This window comes from Budorcas taxicolor, chromosome 10, assembly GCF_023091745.1.
Source record: "Budorcas taxicolor isolate Tak-1 chromosome 10, Takin1.1, whole genome shotgun sequence".
NCBI lineage: Eukaryota > Metazoa > Chordata > Mammalia > Artiodactyla > Bovidae > Budorcas > Budorcas taxicolor.
The window spans coordinates 58,674,852-58,695,117 of record NC_068919.1 but is presented as its reverse complement, the minus strand read 5'-3'; the positions used below and the strand labels follow the sequence as shown (position 1 = coordinate 58,695,117).

The 20,266-nt window shown below is 35.9% G+C and overlaps 1 protein-coding gene across 1 annotated transcript in view; it reads right to left on the bottom strand.

The window, feature by feature from the left end:
* ATP8B4 (ATPase phospholipid transporting 8B4 (putative)) overlaps positions 1–20,266 on the bottom strand; it is a 284,625-nt gene that overhangs the window by 82,423 nt on the left and 181,936 nt on the right. The window contains exons 15-17 of the mRNA XM_052647369.1: positions 15,237–15,445; positions 10,945–10,988; positions 6,164–6,329 (exon numbers count right to left, since the gene is read on the bottom strand). Of these exons, the coding sequence (XP_052503329.1) occupies positions 6,164–6,329; positions 10,945–10,988; positions 15,237–15,445 (419 nt within the window). The remainder of the gene's footprint in view (positions 1–6,163; positions 6,330–10,944; positions 10,989–15,236; positions 15,446–20,266) is intronic.

Sequence of the window (20,266 nt, the reverse complement as noted above, 5' to 3'; positions counted from 1 at the left end):
CAAACTACCGCACAATTGCACTCATCTCACATACTAGTAAAGTAATGCTTAAAAGTCTCCAAGCCAGGCTTCAGCAATACGTGAACCGTGAACTTCCAGATGTTCAAACTGGTTTTAGAAAAGGCAGAGGAACCAGAGATCAAATTGCCAACATCCAACGGATCATTGAAAAAGCATGAGAGTTCCAGAAAAACATCTATTTATGCTTCATTGACTATGCCAAAGCCTTTGACTGTGTGGGTCACAATAAACTGTGGAAAATTCTTTAAGAGATGGAGATACCAGACCACCTGACTTGCCTCTTGAGAAACCTATATACAGGTCAGGAAGCAACAGTTAGAACTGGACATGGAACAACAGACTGGTTCCAAATAGGAAAAAGCTGTATATTGTCACCCTGCTTATTTAACTTCTATGCAGAGTACATCATGAGAAATGCTGGGCTGGAGGAAGCACAAGCTGGAATAAAGACTGCTGGGAGAAATATGAATAACCTCAGATATGCAGATGACACCACCCTTATGGCCGAAAGCAAAGAGGAACTAAAGAGCCTCTTGATGAAAGTGAGAGGAGAGTGAAAAAGTTGGCTTAAAGCTCAACATTTAGAAAACTAAAATCATGGCATCCGGTTGCGTCACAAATAGATGGGGAAAGAGTGGAAACAGTGTCAGACTTGATTTTTCTGGGCTCCAAATCACTACAGATGGTGATTGCCGCCATGAAATTAAAAGACACATACTTCTTGGAAGGAAAGTTATGACCAACCTAGACAGCATATTAAAAAGCAGAGACATTACTTTGCCAACAAAGGTCCATCTAGTCAAGGCTATGGTTTTTCCAGTGGTCATGTATGGATGTGAGAGTTGGACTGTGAAGAAAGCTGAGTGCTGAAGAATTGATGCTTTTGAACTGTAGTGTTGGAGAAGACTCCTGAGAGTCCCTTGGACGGCAGGGAGATCTAACCAGTCCATCCTCAAGGAGATCAGTCCTGGGTGTTCATTGGAAGGACTGCTGTTGAAGCTGAAACTCCAATACTTTGGCCACCTCATGCGAAGAGCTGACTCATTTGAAAAGACTGTGATTCTGGGAAAGATTGAGGGCAGGAGGAGAAGGGGACGACTGAGGATGAGATGGTTGGATGGCATCACCGACTCAATGGACATGGGTTTGGGTTGTCCATGGAGTTGGGTGGACTCCGGGAGTTGGGAAGCCTGGCATGCTGTGGTTCATGGGGTCGCAAATAGTCAGACGCGACTGAACTGAACTGAACCAGGGAGAAAGGACTGATCACCTTCAAGTCACAACTGAACTAACACGTGACCATGCAGTAACAGAAATCACAGTCAAAATACAGTTAAATATCTTCAGTGTGCTGAGAAAATTGTCACCTTAAACCTTTGCACACAACAAACATCATTCAAGAATAAGAATGTGCCAGGGGAAGACGGATTGTGGGAGAGAAGGATTGAGCGTTTGCAATTAGCAGATGCAAACTATCATATAGAGGATAGATAAAAAATTAAGGTCCTACTGTATAGCCCAGGGAACTATATTCAATATCCTGTGAAAAGAATATAAGAAAGAATGTATATATATTCTTTTATATACATATATATGTACATATATATGTGTGTGTGTATATATGTGTAACTGAGTCACTTTGCTGTAAGTAGAAATTAAACACATTTTAAATTAACTATACTTCAGTAAAAAAATTTTTTTAAAGAATAGGGATGAAATAAAGTTGCTTTCAAGCTTTTGAGAGTTTACTACCAGTAGCTTCTCCCTAAAAGAAATTCTAAAGAATACATTTTTGACCAGCAGAAGCTCAGTGATTGCACAGCATTAAAGACCATAGAGATGAGTAAATATATGAGTAAATCTAAGTAAACTGACTATAAAAACCATAAAATTAACCTCTTGAGGTACTGAAAAATAAAATATAAGACAAAAATACTATATAAATCAGCACAAGGTTTATTAGTATTGAAGCGTTTTAAGGTCCTTATTTTGTTCAAAAAGGCTTAGGCTATGTTGAGTAAATTATGCTAAAAGTTCTAGGCTATTAACTAAGAATACAAATAAGAGTATATTATTTTCAAGGCAGTAGAAATAAAACTGAACTAAATCTATAAGACTACAAGAGGCAGACAAATGTTAGGACAAATATAAAATACAAAAAGATGGTAGAAAGATATCTATCAGTAATTACAGTAATTATATATTAAATTGTTGCTGTTGTTGTTTAGTCACTAAGTTGTATCTGACTCTTTTGCACCCTCATGGATTGTAGCCCACCAGGCTCCTCTGCTCGTGGGATTTCCCAGGCAAGAATGCTGGAGTGGTTTGCCAGTTTTCTTCTCCAAGCCCAGTGATCAAACCCGTGTCTCCTGCACTGGCAGGCGGACTCTTTACCACTGAACCACAGGGAAGTCCATATATTAAATACTTAGAACCTAAACATATTGATAATCAACAATGGGTAACTGGCTAAATGTTCTATTTAAGATTTGGTTTAGTTAAACTGGATATTCTTTTAAATATCAAAAATTTTGCCATTTACAAGAGATGTGTCTAGAACATTAAAAAAAAAGAATGGCAGGAAAGAGTATGGAAAGCTGAATAATGCAAATACTAACAAGAGGGAAACATCAACAACTATACTGGATCAGACAAAATAAACATCTATAACTATACTAGCATCAGACAAAGTAAACATTAAGGCAAACATGTTACTAGAGATAAAAAGGGTAAATATATATTGATAGATGTTTTCATTTAAAAAAATTTAACTCTAATCTAGTATCTAATAATGTGATCTTAAATATACAAAGCAAACATTAGCAAAACAAAGTAGAATTAATGAATACACAATTACAGTGCATATAACTATGCTTGTGGCTTCCCTTGTGGCTCAGCTGGTAAAGAATCTGCCTGCAATGTGGGAGACCTGGGTTTGATCCCTGGGTTGGGAAGATCCCCTGGAGAAGGGCAAAGCCACCCACTCCAGTATTCTGGCCTGGAGAATTCCATGGACTGTATAGTCCCCCAGTCCATGGGGTCTCAAAGAGTCGGACACGACCGAGCAATTTTCACTTTCACTATACCATAGTGATTTAAATACACTCTCATTAATCAAGAAATCAAGTACTCAAAAGGACCCAGAGAGGGAGAAGATTAAACAATACAATTAATAAACAGTATCTAGTAGATATATTAGAACCCCATTTTCAATAACTGCATAATGCACATTTATTTCAAGCACACACAAAACACAGAAACTGAACATATATCAAGCCATAAAGCAAGTTCAACAAATTTTAAAGGACTGGTTTTAAGGTAACAAGAAAAATTTTCTAAATTTTTTATCTCTTTAATTGACATCTACCTAAATAGAAAAAAACTTGTATTGAAGCCTTTGTACCTTCCACTTCTCTGCTTCTGAAATTCCTGGCAAAGGGAATGAGAATATCAACTTTCCCAAATGTCTCCATGAAACAAAGAGCACTCACTTAAAATAAAAGCAATACCCTCAGCTATAAATTATAGAGTCGTATAGTTTTAAGTTCATCAGATTTGGGTTCTGTTCTTTATCATAACTAACATTTATGTAAGTAAGGTTTATATTTTCCAGTGCTCTTGAACATACATGGATTTAAGTCATCTATCCTATAATTAGAACTTTAAAAGGAGAAAAAAAATGTAATTTCCCCTTATTTAGTATAGTAATCCTTCACTGAGAATTTGAAATCGCAAAGGAAAAAACTGAAATAGTTGAAATGATACACACATTTACTTCTCTTCACTTCAAAATGCTTTTATATGGCAGAAGAGATTGGTTCATATCCACAAGAACAGGTACAACTTAATAGAAATAATACTAAAATGTTAGTAAGAATGTAAAGGTACTAGAACTCTCATATACTGACAGTAGGAATGTAAAATGATACTCCATTTTGGGAAAATAGTTCGGCAGTTTCTTAAACACACCTATGCTATGATCAGGCAATTTCCATTCCTAAGTATTTACGAAAAACAAATTTGTTAACTTTTTTAAAGACATAAAAATGTTTATGGCAGCTTTACTCATAATAATCCAAAGCTAGAAATAACCTAAATGTCTGGACAGAGGGCTGGGGAAGAAAAAAAGTGGTAAACATATTCATAAAGTGAAATGTTACTCAAATTTAAAAGAATGAACTACTGACTGATATGACAACATGGATGGGTGACAAAAACATTACATTGCATGAAAGAAGCCAGACACAAAAGGATACCTATTATATGATTCTGTTCATATGAAGTATTAATATAAGGACAGGCAAAACTCATTTTTGATGATAAAAATCAGGATAGTGGTTGCTTGGGCAGTGGTTGGTGATGTGGACTAGAAAGGAACATGAGTAATCTTTCTTGAATGATGGAAAATATTAATACTTTGATGGGGTGGTGGTTACATGGGTGTATATAATGGTCAAAATTCATTAAACAATATACTTAAGATCTGTGTTTTATTGCATTTAATTATGTCACAACAGACAGAGAGAATGGACTTTGGGGCACAGTCAGGGAGGGAAAGGGTGGAACAAATAGAGAGTAGCATTGAAAATACACATTACCATATGTAGAATTAGATAGCTGGTGAAAATTTGCTATGTGATGCAGGAAGCTCAAATCAGGTGCTCTGTGACAACCTGGAGGGGTGAGAAGGGGTGGCAGGGAGGCTCATGAGGAAGGCAACATATGTTTCCTCATGGCTGATTTGTACTGACGTATGGTAGAGACCAACACAATATTGTAGGGCAATTATCCTCCAATTAAAAATTAATTTAAATATTAAAATATCACAATATGAAAAAATTGTAGTGATACCATAAAAGAGGAATGAGTATTTTCAGTGAACCAGAAACTTGAGAAATGTCCGAAAGATAAAAAGTATATTTGATAAATGAATAAATAAGAAAGGAGAAAAACACAGTTCAAAGAATTTGAAGAAGAAAATTAATACAGAGTTAAAAGCAACGCCCAAAGTTTCTCCAAATCAGAATCAACAAAAGAGAAGAGCAGACGTGATCTTGGGGGCACCAGAAATAAAATGAGTTGAAGAATTCCACTCAAGCTTGCCAGGATGACTTTGGCTCCTCCTGCCAGCTTATTTCCAACAACAGGCTACAGTGATATTTGCCTCAAGATGAAACCTTGAAAATGTTCTTTTACACTAAGTACACAATCCACCTAAGGAACCTTTTGTGGCTTTCATGCTGGGGCTGGAGACCAAAGCTGAAAACAGCCAGAAATAGTTTTAGAATCCCACAAGGATAAGAGAAATTAATTAACAAAGGAAAGGGAGTCCATGACTGTGATACTTTCTTTTAGGCCAGACCTTAAATACAACTTTCTTTGAAATGAGAGTTCTGACACAGAATCCTAGCATTAGATTTGAAAAACTCAGTTACGCCCAGGCATCATATGAACTCCAGGAAGCGGGAAACTCCATGCCCAGAAGACAAGCAATGTTTTGTGACTCTCCCCAACAATCTTGGGAGACAGGCCGCTATCAAAACCTACATTCACCAAGAGGCAAACTGGGATGCTCAAACACAAATGAGAATAGGCAATAACAAACAATAAAATGTTTGAGAACAACATGAAAGTTAGACACAGAACTCTCAAAACAACATTTCATAAAATGAAACACAGCAGAGGAAACAAAAGATTTCAAATTAAGAATAATTAATATCCTCGAAGAGACCTAAGAAGATATCATAATATTAAAATCAGATAGCTATTAAAAGAGAACTTTAAAAATGAAATGAACCTGAAGGCAGAGATGAAAAAACTTACTTAAAGACACTGTGATATCCTCAGATAAAAATAGCATCATTGGCATTAGTATTACAAAGATCAGTTTAAGCATTGTTGTATGCAAATACCGTGTTCAGTCATTTAAAAAAAAATTATCCCTTTTAACTGGCTTATCTAGGCCCTCATCTTTTTACTGTTCCTAATTTTTTCTTTTCCTTTAAGTCTCTCCATATTTTTAGAAAACATTCAGTATACAAATAAATACAAAGAAAAGCTAGTAATAGGTAAAGGAACATTCCGAACATTTCAATGAAAATATACCTATTTAAAAAACAAGATTCAGACATACTGCACTTACCTGCACTATTTTCCTCTGACATTACAGTGTGGCAGAGTGCAAGTAACCTAAGGAATTCATGCACTTTGGGATCACCCAGTTCAATGGATTCCATCAAATGGTGGTCAAAAAATTGAAATGTTCTGTCTGCTTGAGGGCTGACTGAGAAACCCACGGTCTCTTTTTTCTGTAGGAGAACAACAACAAAACTGTAGACTTCATTCCAACAAAAGTCTTTTAAAATTCAAAAACACTTCCTCTAAATATTTTTAGAGTTTGTATGACTTTTCAGCCTCCAAAGCCTGGCACCAAAATGGCTTTCTGTTTCCTCATTACTGTTAAATATCATCTTCCCATTTCAGATCCATGTAAGCCTTCATTACCAGAGCAATAAACCTTCCAAAAGCATATGGGGAAGAAAAAAAATCCAATGGCTGTACAAATTCTCAAATGTTTACTTCAACTCCAAAATACAAAGAAGCCCTAAAAACTGAAAGTTGCTTTCAAAACCTACTTGATGGAAAAACTTGACCTGACTTGAACTCTTTTTGGCAGCAACATCTGACCTGGAATAGTATGTGCGTAATTATACACTTTTTAAAGTCTACTTAGCATGAATTAATATTTTAAGATATAAAAATATTAATGTGTTTGATTACAGAGTACTTCTCTGATCTCACTAAAGAAACTACAAAATATTATGACAAAATTAAAATCAAGATCTTGAGATATTTGTACTCACACATTCACTGTGGCATAATTCACAATAGCCAAAAGGTAGAAACAACATTGGAGAAAGCAATGGCACCCCACTCCAGTACTCTTGCCTGGAAAATCCCATGGACGGAGGAGCCTGGTAGGCTGCGGTCCATGGGGTCGCTAAGAGTCGGACATGACTCAGTCACTTCACTTTCATTTTTCACTTTCATGCAATGGAGAAGGAAATGGCAGCCCACTCCAGTGTTCTTGCCTGGAGAATCCCAGGGAGAGAGGAGCCTGGTGGGCTGCCATCTATGGGGTCGCACAGAGTTAGACATGACTGAAGCGACTTAGTAGCAGTAGCAGCAGAAACAACATAGGGCTTCCCTAGTGGTTCAGATGATAAAGAATCTGCCTGCAATGCAGGAGACTTGGGTTTGATCCCTGGGTTGGAAAGATCCCCTGGAGAAGGGAATGGCTATGCACTCCAGTATTCTGGCCTGGAGAATTCCATGGACAGAGGAGCCTGGCAGGGTACAGTCTACGGGGACCACAAAGAGTCAGACATGACTAAGTGACTAACACTTTCACTTCACTTCAGAAACAAAAGAAACATCCATCAACTGATGAATAAAGAATATGTGGTTTTATATATCTATACACACACACACACAAAGAATATTATTCAGCCATAAAAAAAGAACCTTGTCTTTATGCTGCAACATGAATGAACCTTGAGGACATTACATTAAAAGAAATAAATTACTCACAAAAGAATAAATATTGCATAATTCTATTTATGAGTGATTTATTTCTTTTAAGGAATTCATGCAGATATCTAATTATGTTAGTAGATATCTAACATAGAAAAATTCACAAAAACTGAGTGTAAAACAGCAGTTTCCAAGGACTAGAAGAATGGGGAAGTGGGGCATTGCAGTTCAATGAGAAATTACAGTTTCAGATGTACAAGGTGATGAAGTTCTAGAGATCTGCAGTACACACTCAGTGCTCATTGTTAATATTAGTTTACTGTCCACTTCAAAATTTGTTGATCACAAAAATGAAAGAAAAAGGATTAAAGATAGAACAAAATAGAAGATAATTTTAATATTAAATAAGATCTGTTAATTCACTGATTCATGAAAAGCATAAAACGTACTACTAATTTTTAAAAGTTTATTACTCAAAGGACTAGACCTGTGATAAGGTCTTTGCCAGAACAACTGATAAGAAAATACTTTTCAAATACACTCTGTCTTGGAGACTGCAAAATAATATTTTAAATATAATACTTAATATATCCAAGTACATGAGAATACATACCATTATACAAGGTAGTCCATTAGCTGTGTTTATTTCAGAATCATAGAGACTTACTTTAATCAAAGATTGTTTTGTTCATGTAATAAAATTTTAAAACAGCTACCCAATAGGAGAAAAAATTGATCAACTCACTAGTACAAAGCAAAATACACACTGGCCTTAGACTTCCCTAAACCCCCTCCCCCTTACACCCAGGGAAGAAACCATGACTTGTAAAGATTACAGCCTGTCAGACTAGAAAAATATATAGAAGGAATACAAATTGGAAAAGAAGTAAAACTGTCACTGTTTATAGATGACATGATACTGTACATACAAAGTCCTAAAGGTGCTACCAGAAAACTACTAGAGCTAATCAATGAATTTATTAATGTCATTCAATAATTTAGTAATGTCATTCAATTATTTAGTAATGTCATTCAATTTAGTAATGTCATTCAACAGATAATTCTGAACTGCTATTTCTCATGAACGCCTCTTGAAGCTGGAGGATACACTTCAGCCGAATAAAAGATAACCGGTAAAACAGTGGGAAAGGGAAAAGCAGTTAGTGCTAAGTACTGAATCTTATTAACTGAAGAACTAAATATAAAAGAAACAGATTAGGATTATAAAACAAAATGTATATGCTATATATATTGACTACATAGAAAGACTGCTTAAAAATTAGAAGGTCCTGATGTCCTCATTTCAGTATTTGAAGGTCAGAAGATACCATTTAAAAACTCAAATCAATTAAGAGAAATCTATGTACACTTAAGATTAAGAAGCATCATTAATAAAAATAGTAGGAAAATATGAGGGAAAGAAGGATAGACATAATAATTTTATCATTTTTCATATTAGGAAATTGATAGATACTCCTTACAAAAAAAGAATTAAGAGTATTATACAAACTCTTGAAAGTATACAGTGGAGAAACAATAAAATATTTTCCTAAATACCATAAGAGAAGCAAACACATAGGCTGTAGAATCTCTAGAGAATTATTAAAAATTATAAAGTATAATCTAAAATATTTAACAGATCCAATGTAATGGCCCTAACTCACTCACTAAAAAATTGCATGTAAAGTAAAAGCCAGTCCTATGCTGTATATTCTTAAGAGACATATCTAAAACAAAGTTATTCAGCAATATTGGAAAAAAAAGGTGGGCAAATGCAAATCAAAAGTTAACCAGGAGACATGATCTTAATATCAAATAAGATTGCATCCAGGACAAGGAGAATTAAATGAATCAAAGAACACATTCATGATAAAAATATAACTACTATGAACATCAATGCACCTCACAATAGCATCAGTACTTATAAAATGAAGACTTCAGGCTATATAGAAGAGCTAAAGAAAGAGAGAGAGAAATTATCAGAATGCTTTTATTAACCTGTTTAATCCAAACAAATAACACAGATAAAAAATAATGAAATAGAAGACCTAAATAATATAATTAATAAGGTAGAATTAGATGACAATACAGCTAATTTTATACCTTAAAAACAGAAAATACATAAACTTTCATTTTAAGGACCCTGGAACACTGACCACAATTGATCATATTAAGCCACAAAGAAAACCCGAATAAATCCCCCAAAGTAGAAATACAAATCTATTCTCTTATTAAAAATATTATAAGGAAGGAGCAAGTCCCAACCTCTTCGAAATGTTTAGTTCTTCTCATGGTTCAGTGTGGCTATTCAAACTGATATAACAAAAATAAAGATATTACAGGCCAAAATCCATGTAATAAAACTAAAGCAGTGTTCAGAGGGAAATTAATAGCCACAAATTCTTATACAAAAAAGGGAGAGAACAAATTTCTTTTTATTTTATTGAAGTACAGTTTATTTACAATGTTGTGCTTAATTTCTCCTGTACAGCAAAGTGACTTTTTAAAAAGTCTTGTCAAAAATCAAAAACTCTGATTGTGCTAGCAAAGGTAGGAGAAAGCAGACACTATTGTACGTTGCTTGTGACAGGGTAAATTGGTGGATAAATGTATACATACAACTGATTCACTCTGCTGTATAGCAGAAACTAATACAACAATGTAAATCAACCATATTCCAATAAAAATTAATTTTACAAAATAAAAAAATTGATAAAACATTGTGTTGGTGAGGGTAGGAGAAAGCAGGCATTCTTGTACATTGCTTGTGACAGGGTAAATTAGTGCAAATTCTAAAGAGGACAATTTGGAAATATTGATCAAATTACAAATGCACATACATTTTGACTTAGCAACCCCATTTCTAGAAATGGAACTTATTAGAAAATACAGGATCCATGCGATATAACATGTATACATGGTTACTTTTGTTGCATTTCCTTTACAAGCAAAATGTTGCAAATATTCTAAATGCCCATTCCTACCTCCTTACGTAAGTTAAGGAACATCAACATAATAAAATATTATTCACAATAAAAAGAATTAGGGAGCCCTTTTTTCCCACTTTTATAGAAGGATCTTGATCATTGCTAAGGAAGAAAGTTAAGCACAATAAGCATAGTTCACTACTACCTATGTAAAAAATTGAGAAATATATTTGATTATATATAATAAATATCTCTAACAGAGGGGAAAAATAGACAGTGAACTCTGTGATTGGGAAACCTGGATAAGAAGGAAGTTTGGACCATACGAATCTTTTTTTTTAAAGTTACATATTTAGTATCTACTCTGATCATGGTGGAAATTAGGCTTCTAGGAACTCATCCTTTTTTAAAAGCATGTACAATTTGAAATTAAAAGTAAGAATGAACTTAATCACCTCCACACCTTAGTCATGCCAGTCTTCTGACCCCAGTCATCATGCACTTCACCTGCCAAAACCAAAACTGAGAATTAAAAATAGATGAAATTGAAACTATATTTATACATTTAGTTTGAAGAAATATACTTGTTTATTAAAGCACCACTACTAGATGACATTATGAATTCAAACCTAGACATTTTGAAGAGTGTTTTCAAATAGTAACACTAGATATGGCAATTAACACAGAAAGATATTCATTTGCCCAAAACAGAACTAAAATCAGTACACATTAATAAAAAATAAGCCATAATTCTGTTTTTCTGTAAATTTTATCATTCTGTTGTTACATTATCTGTGATGTTGGCACAAGGCAAATTTTTGTTTTTCACTTTATACACACTGTTGGGGAATCCAAAATGGTATGCAAGACAGACCAACTCTCATCAGTGCTGAAGCGTGGTGAGTACATCTTTGTCTATATTGGTCTGGCCAGATACATCTTTAATGTCTATAATGGCAAGGTCAAATTAGCATGTAAACATTAAACAATGTCAGAGCCTTCTGTAGTCAGAGAACTTAGCCACCCATCTGCCAAACATTTAAAAGTAACTATTCTTAATATAAAGCCAATATGGGCTTATTACAAATACATTGGAAAATACAGGGATTTTTAAAACAGGAATGAAAAATCTTTAAAAAAAATTTTCATTCCTGTTTCATGGATGACAGACTGAAAAACAGAATATAAAGTGACATGTGAAAATCACTCAGTTGTGTCCAACTCTGTGCGACCCCATGGATGATACAGCCCATGGAATTCTCCAGGCCAGAATACTGGCGTGGGAAGCCATTCTCTTCTCCAGGGGCACCTCATCCCAGGGATCAAGCCCTGATCTCCCACATGATTCAACTAAAACTAAAAAGTCAGCATAGTATACTAGCAGTGTTAGTCATTCAGTCATGTACGACTATTTGTGACGCTGTGGACGGTAGCCCAACAGGCTGCTCTGTTCATGGAATTCTCCAGGCAAGAATACTGGAGTGGGTTGTCATTCCCTTCTTCAGGGGATCTTCCCAACCCAGGGATTGAACCCAAGTCTCCTGCATTGCAGGCAGATTCTTTATCCTCTGAGCCACCAGGGAACTCCATAGTAGGTTTTTAATTCAAATCTCTCTCGTTTCACTATTCAATACAAACATGCGTGCTAAGTCACTTCAGTTATGTGCAACCCTTTGGACCACTGCCTGACTGGCTTCTTTGCCCAGGGGACTCTCCAGACAAGAACACAGGAGTGGGTTGCTGTGCCCTCCTGAAAGGGATTTTCCCAACCCAGGGATCGAAATGGTGTCTCTTACATCTCCTCCAGGTTCTTTGCCACTAGCACCACCTGAGAAGCCCCTCACCATACAAGAGTATGACCCCAAAAAGCACTGATAAAGAGTTACTGGTGGTTTTTCTGGGGCTCAGGTATAAATCTAGAATACAGTGAGGCTGCTATATGAGAGGAATCCCTGGGCTAGTGGATGAACCTCACCCAGCACCTGGAATTTAGATACCAAACTCACCACAGTTATATTCTAGTCATTACCCCCTATGCTATAGCTCTGATAAATGATAAAAGCAAACAAACTGTCTTTGTGTAAAATGGTGTTCTCAAAGAAAGCCTCTTCATAAAACTGGTGATGACACAAAGAAAAACTGAAGTCTAAGAAAATGATAGATCTGAGAAAGAAAACAGACCTTTAGGCAAATAAGAATAGATTATAAAAATTTCCCAAGGCCTGAATCTATGGCATAAACAAGGCCAACTGTATGGGGGAAAATGATTCTGGAACAATCTATGAGTTCTTTAATAAGAATATATTTTACTGACATAATAAATTATTATAAATTGGAATGGCTTTATAAATGAAAGGTCTAAAGGGCTTGTTAAATCTTTCAGTTACTTTCCTGCCTTTTATGAGGGAAATTACAAGCTATCAAAGATCATGGCATCTGGTCCCAACACTTCATGGGAAATAGATGGGGAAACAGTGGAAATAGTGTCAGACTTTATTTTTGGGGGCTCCAAAATTTCTGCAGATGGTGATAGCAGCCATGAAATAAAAAGACACTTACTCCTTGGAGGGAAAGTTATGACCAACCTAGACAGCATATTCAAAAGCAGAGATATTACTTTGCCAACAAAGGTCCACCTAGTCAAGGCTATGGTTTTTCTAGTGGTCATGTGTGGATGTGAGAGTTGGACTGTGAAGAAAGCTGAGCACCAAAGAATTGATGCTTTTGAACTGTGGTGTTGGAAAAGACTCTTGAGAGTCCCTTGGACTGCAAGGAGATCCAACCAGTCCATCCTAAAGGAGACCAGTCCTGGGTGTTCATTGGAAGGACTGATGATGAGGCTGAAACTCCAATACTTTGGCCACCTCATGCAAAGAGTTGACTCATTGGAAAAGATCCTGATGCTGGGAGGATTGGGGGCAGGAGGAGAAGACGACGACAAAGGATGAGATGGCTGGATGGCATCACCGACTCGATGCACACGAGTTTGAGTAAACTCCAGGAGTTGGTGATGGACAGGTGGACAGGGAGGTCTGGCGTGCTATGATTCATGGGGTCGCAAAGAGTCGGACACGACTGAGTGACTGAACTGAACTGAACTGAATATCACAGGATTTGTAAATTTGGAGATTTGCAAAGATCTTGGGATATATATATTGTGAAAATCCAGGGACTTTTCTAATAGCCTCTGTGACAAACATCAGTTCAGTTCAGTCGCTCAGTCGTGTCTGACTCTTTGTGACCCCATGAATTGCAGCACACCAGGCCTCCCTGTCCATCACCAACTCCCAGAGTTCACTCAAACTCATGTCCATCGAGTCAGTGATGCCATCCAGCCATCTCATCCTCTGTCGTCCCCTTCTCCTCCTTCCCCTAATCCCTCCCAGCATCACAGTCTTTTCCAATGAGTGAACTCTTCACATCAGGTGGCCAAAGTACTGGAGTTTCAGCTTTAGCATCAGTGACAAACATATCTTCAAATAAATCTTGGTCCCCATGTCTTAAAGTTTCCTTAGGGTAATTTCCTAGAAGTGATATTGTTTCTATTATATTACCAATAAGTGCCATGATAAAAGAATACAAAAGGCCTACAAAATTCAAAATGACTCCAATACTCCAACAAAATTTTTTCATTTAAACTGCTCCTGGGTTGTATTTATCAAAAGCATCTGAAAATAATATCAAAAGAAAAAATTTTAAGAAAAGGTTCTATTTTATTTAGCATCTTCATAATATTAATAGTGATGTAAGAAAAATGTACAATGTAACTGAGGCCGTGTAGAAGTCCAGGTTGACTATTATCTGATCTACTACCAGAGAAGGGTGGGGCAGGTGTGGACAGAAGAGAAGTGAGGAAACCATGGCAACCAGGGGTTATGGGGAGTGGAACAGCAGAGGGAGGTCTAAAGACAGGAGAGTATGAAAATCAACTTATATTTCTCAGTTTTGCTCAGGATCAAATTTTACTTTAAAATATTTGGCAATTTGTGAAGTTTCCCATCAGAAGACAAAGGAAAGGTTTCTCTCTCTTTCTTGGATTTTCTTTACTTCCTGAGATTTTTGTACTGAGAAACTAGACACTTGAGTTCAGTGAAGTGATACTAGGAATCCAGAGGAACCTGACAGCAGCCCTCTGGAGAGCTTCCATGCTCTCAGAAGGAACTGTCTGCTAACTGGCCTAAGTCGGGGTGACAGGGTCACATGTAACTAACTAGAAAGACTGAAAATCCCCAACACACCAGGTATCATAACAAAAGCATACAAATAGGAACTCAATATTGATGGAACAGCTTGTCTGACCACTAAAGGTAACCCTGTGCAGTGTGAATTTTCAGGAATGAATTGTAAATTCTTATAAACAAAGACACTAACATCAGTTGAGGGCTGTTAGGAAGCAAATATAAAATACTGCTTTCACTGAGATAAATCAGGCTCTGAAGAACTCCTCCTCCCTGGAATATGAGTCTATTAAGCACCACACAGTTTGAGCAACAAAAGGAACCTTGGACAGTATCTAAACTAACCCTCATGGGGTTACATGAATGGTAACAGATCCAAAGCTTTATCTGAATTATTCAACATTCACCCAATAAATATTTAGCAAGTGTTTATTATGTGCCGACCACTCTGGTAGATGCTGGTGGTCTCCGTATTAATAAGAAAGCCAGAGATTTTTTTTATTTTAAAAATATATAGGGTTTCTTAATTTTTTTAGGACTGTTAACAATAACAACAAAAAGAAAAGGTTTCTCTTACCATAGATTCTCCCATTAATGGAACATTTTTTAAAAGTCATGATGTTTTGAGTGAGGGTACCCGTCTTGTCAGAGAAAACATATTCAATCTGGCCTAGTTCCTCGTTGAGTGTGGTCGTTCGAGCTTCAGCAGGTGTTGCCTTCCTGGAGTAATACATCTTCCGATCCCAGTTTATAAAATAACTATGTCCCAGACGAATTACTTCCACACTTTCATCCATTTAAATGGAAAAAAAAAAGAGAAATACTCCATCAATCTCAGAACATACAAAGCTTTAGCAAAGCAAGAAGTCTGCCAATGTCTTCAGAGTTTAGAAGAAAATGTGAATGCTCTGTTTCCAGGTCCTAGTGACCTTCTGAGGCATCTCAGCATAGTCTTTTCATAAAATGTTCAGTCATTTCCTTATAGCACCTTGAAACAACGGCCTGACTTGGCATAAAGCCTTCAGGAAAGTTCCATGCTTCTCTATTTACATTAAACAGGCCCAGGCCCAGGGGAGATTTCTTGTGTAGCCTACCAGTTATTTGATGTGGCTTCATTTTACCAAAAGAGGTAAAAAGGAGTCCCTCCATGAAGCACTAAGCAAACCATAGTAGATATTGAGTAAAAACAGGGTGTATTGTCATATTACTTTGCCCATTTACCAGAAAAAGAGCATTGTCTTGTGATCTGGTGGTGATTTATGACTTTTCACTTCCAGAAGTGGAATTTCTAAAGCCAAGAGTATAATATTTTTCAGTCTTTGTCATACATAAGGACAGATCAACTTCCAAAAAAATTACAACAATGTAAGTTTCTACCATTAGATTATTGAAAATTATCTTTTAGTCTATGCCAAGTCAAATGGCATCTTATTACTGTTTATTGCATTTCTTATCAATGAATCCAATATCTGTTTCAAGTTTTATTGGCCAGTTATGTCTTCCTGGAATTATCTAATTGTATTACCTTCCTAGTTCATCTCTCCTATTCAGGTATTAGTGTATTTCTTATTGACTTGTATATATGGAATATATATCTATATACATTATATCAATATGTTACACAGTTTATCATTCATCTTTTAATTCTGTTTCCACTATTTTTGACACAAAGAACTTTTCCCTTTTTAATCAATCAAATTTATCAATGGTTTATAGTTTCTGTTTATAGCTTCTTTGGGGGAATTTTTGCTTAGATAAGCCTTGCCTATAGCAAGATTATATACAGATATCTATACTTTTCTTCCAGTTCTTTAATTTTTTCCACATTTAATTCTTTCTTTCAATTAGAATTTTCTAAGTATGACATGCATATTAGAAGCTAATTTCAATTTTTATCAAATGTATTCTTATCATTTGTTGAACAATAAATCCTTTCCCCTATTGTGTTAAGATGACTCCATGTCACATACAAATTACTTCCTCACTAGAATCTATTTCAGCCATTTCAATTTTGTTCCTTAATGTGTGATTTAATTTATCTTATGTTTTCATTATTGTAGCTTTATAAAATTTGGCATATGAGGTAAGAAAATCGTCATTCTCTTCTTTTAAAAAAATTCTTATCTGTAATCACTAATTTATTCCTCTTGATAAAATCAATGTGTTCATCAAATAAACTTTAGAATCTGTATCAACTTTTTCATAAAAGTTACTTGAGACTTTTACTAAAGTTATAATAAACTCAATTATTGGAAAAGAATGAATATTTTATAATAAATACAACTTAAACAAGGATAAATCTTCTGAGGAGCTCAACTTTGGAAAAGTACTTCTATTGGTAAAGAGTTTTAGTTTTGTTTTGTTGTGCTTTGTTTTTCACATAGGTCCATGCCATAGCTTGACAGATTTATTCCTAGACATTTTATCTTTTTATTGATAAGATAAATTTTAATTGCTTTGGTTTAATCTGTTTTTAATAAAAGAAGCTTTCCTTAATATTAAAAAAAGTGATTATGTGACAAAAATCAACATTTCACTGAATTATTTTACTGAGTTTTACAGAGTTATTCTATGGATTTTTGAGGTTTATAATCACATTTTCTCTGCTCTTCCTCTTTAAAAGGTTTATTTTGGTTTCATGTCTCATTTTTTTCATTAATATTTTAGTTGCATGACTTGGACATTAACAAGGACATCCAGAACAGTATAAAACAGTAATGATAAAGCAAGGACTCATAGCTTATTTCTGATCTTAATGGGAATGAAGCTTTGGTTTTCTCATCTGTAAACTAAGTTGAAAGCAGCCTGATTATGCTAACTCTGAACATTTAACTCCTAAAAGACAAAAGATGACACCCAAGTTCTTTCTAAACATTAAATCCTGTACATCATTGACAAACCATTAGCCAGACTCATCAAGAAACAAAAGGAGAAAAATCAAATCAATAAAATTAGAAATGAAAATGAAGAGATCACAACAGACAACACAGAAATACAAAGGATAATAAGAGACTACTATCAGCAATTATATGCCAATAAAATGGACAATGTGGAAGAAATGGACAAATTCTTAGAAAAGTACAACTTTCCAAAACTGAACCAGGAAGAGATAGGAAATCTTAACAGACCCATCACAAGCACAGAAATTGAAACTGTAATCAGAAATCTTCCAGCAAACAAAAGCCCAGGTCCAGACAGCTTCACAGCTGAATTCTACCAAAATTTACAGAAGAGCTAACACCTATCCTACTCAAACTCTTCCAGAAAATTGCAGACGAAGGTAAACTTCCAAACTCATTCTATGAGGCCACCATCACCCTAAAACCAAAACCTGACAAAGATGCCACAAAAAAAGAAAACTACAGGCCAATATCACTGATGAACATAAATGCAAAAATCCTTAACAAAATTCTGCAACCAGAATCCAACAACCCATTAAAAAGATCATATATCATGACCAAGTGGGCTTTATCCCAGGGATGCAAGGATTCTTCAATATCCACAAATCAATCAATGTAATACACACCACATTAACAAACTGAAAAACAAAAGCCATATGATTATTTCAATAGATGCAGAGAAAGCCTTTCACAAAATTCAACATCCATTTATAATAAAAACTCTCCAGAAAGCAGGAATAGAAGGAACATACCTCAACATATTAAAAGTGACATATGACAAACCCACAGCAAACATTATCCTCAATGGTGAAAAATTGAAAGCATTTCCCCTAAAGTCAGGAACAAGACAAGGGTGCCCACTTTCACCACTACTATTCAACATAGTTTTGGAAATTTGGGCCACAGCAATCAGAGCAGAAAAAGAAATCAAAGGAATCCAAATTGGAAAAGAAGTAAAACTCTCACTCTTTGCAGATGACATGATCCTCTACATAGAAAACCCTAAAGACTCCACCAGAAAATTACTAGAGCTAATCAATGAATATAGTAAAGTTGCAGGATATAAAAACAACACACAGAAATCCCTTGCATTCCTATACACTAATAATGAGAAAATAGAAAGAGAAATTAAGGAAACAATTCCATTCACCATTGCAATGAAAAGAATAAAATACTTAGGAATATATCTACCTAATGGAGAAGGCAATGGCACCCCACTCCAGTACTCTTGCCTGGAAAATCCCATGGACGGAGGAGCCTGGTGGGCTGCAGTCCATGGGGTCACCAAGAGTCAGACACGACTGAGCGACTTCACTTTCGCTTTTCACTTTCATGCATTGGAGAAGGAAATGGCAACCCACTCCAGTGTTCTTGCCTGGAGAATCCCAGGGATGGGGGAGCCAGGTGGGCTGCTGTCTATGGGTCATACAGAGTCGGACACGACTGAAGTGACCTAGCAGCAGCAGCAGCATATATAGAAAACCATAAAACACTGGTGAAAGAAATCAAAGAGGACACTAATAGATGGAGAAATATACCATGTTCATGGATTGGAAGAATCAATATAGTGAAAATGAGTATACTACCCAAAGCAATCTATAGATTCAATGCAATCCCTATCAAGCTACCAACGGTATTTTTCACAGTGCTAGAACAAATAATTTCACAATTTGTATGGAAATACAAAAAATCTCAAATAGCCAAAGCACTCTTGAGAATGAAGAATGGAACTGGAGGAAATCAACCTGCCTGACTTCAGGCTCTACTACAAAGCCACACTCATCAAGACAGTATGGTACTGGCACAAAGACAGAAACATAGATCAGTGGAACAAAATAGAAAGCCCAGAGATAAATCCACACACCTATGGACACCTTATCTTCGACAAAGGAGGCAAGAATATACAATGGATTAAAGACAATCTCTTTAACAAGTGGTGCTGGGAAAACTGGTCAACCACTTGTAAAAGAATGAAACTAGAACACTTTCTAACAGCACACACAAAAATAAACTCAAAATGGATTAAAGATCTAAATGTAAGACCAGAAAGTATAAAACTCCTAGAGGAGAACATAGGCAAAACACTCTCTGCCATAAATCACAGCAGGACCCTCTATGACCCACCTCCCAGAATATTGGAAATAAAAGCAAAAATAAACCAATGGGACCTAATTAAAATTAAAAGGTTCTGCACAACAAAGGAAACTATAAGCAAGGTGAAAAGACAGCCTTCAGAATGGGAGAAAATAATAGCAAACGAAGCAACTGACAAAGAAGAATTAATCTCAAGAATATACAAGCAACTCATGCAGCTCAATTCCAGAAAAATATATGACCCAATCAAAAAATGGGCCAAAGAACTAAAGATATTTCTCCAAAGAAGACATACAGATGGCTAACAAACACATGGAAAGATGCTCAACATCACTCATTATCAGAGAAATGCAAATCAAAACCACAATGACATACCGGTCAGAATGGTGGCTATCCAAAAGTCTACAAGCAATAAATGCTGGAGAGGGTGTGGAGAAAGGGGAACCCTCTTACACTGTTGATGGGAATGCAAACTAGTACAGCCACTATGAAGAACAGTGTGGATATTCCTTAAAAAATTGGAAATAGAACTGCCATACAACCCAGCAATCCCACTGATGGGCGTACACACTGAGGAAACCAGAACTGAAAGAGACACGTGTACCCCAAGGTT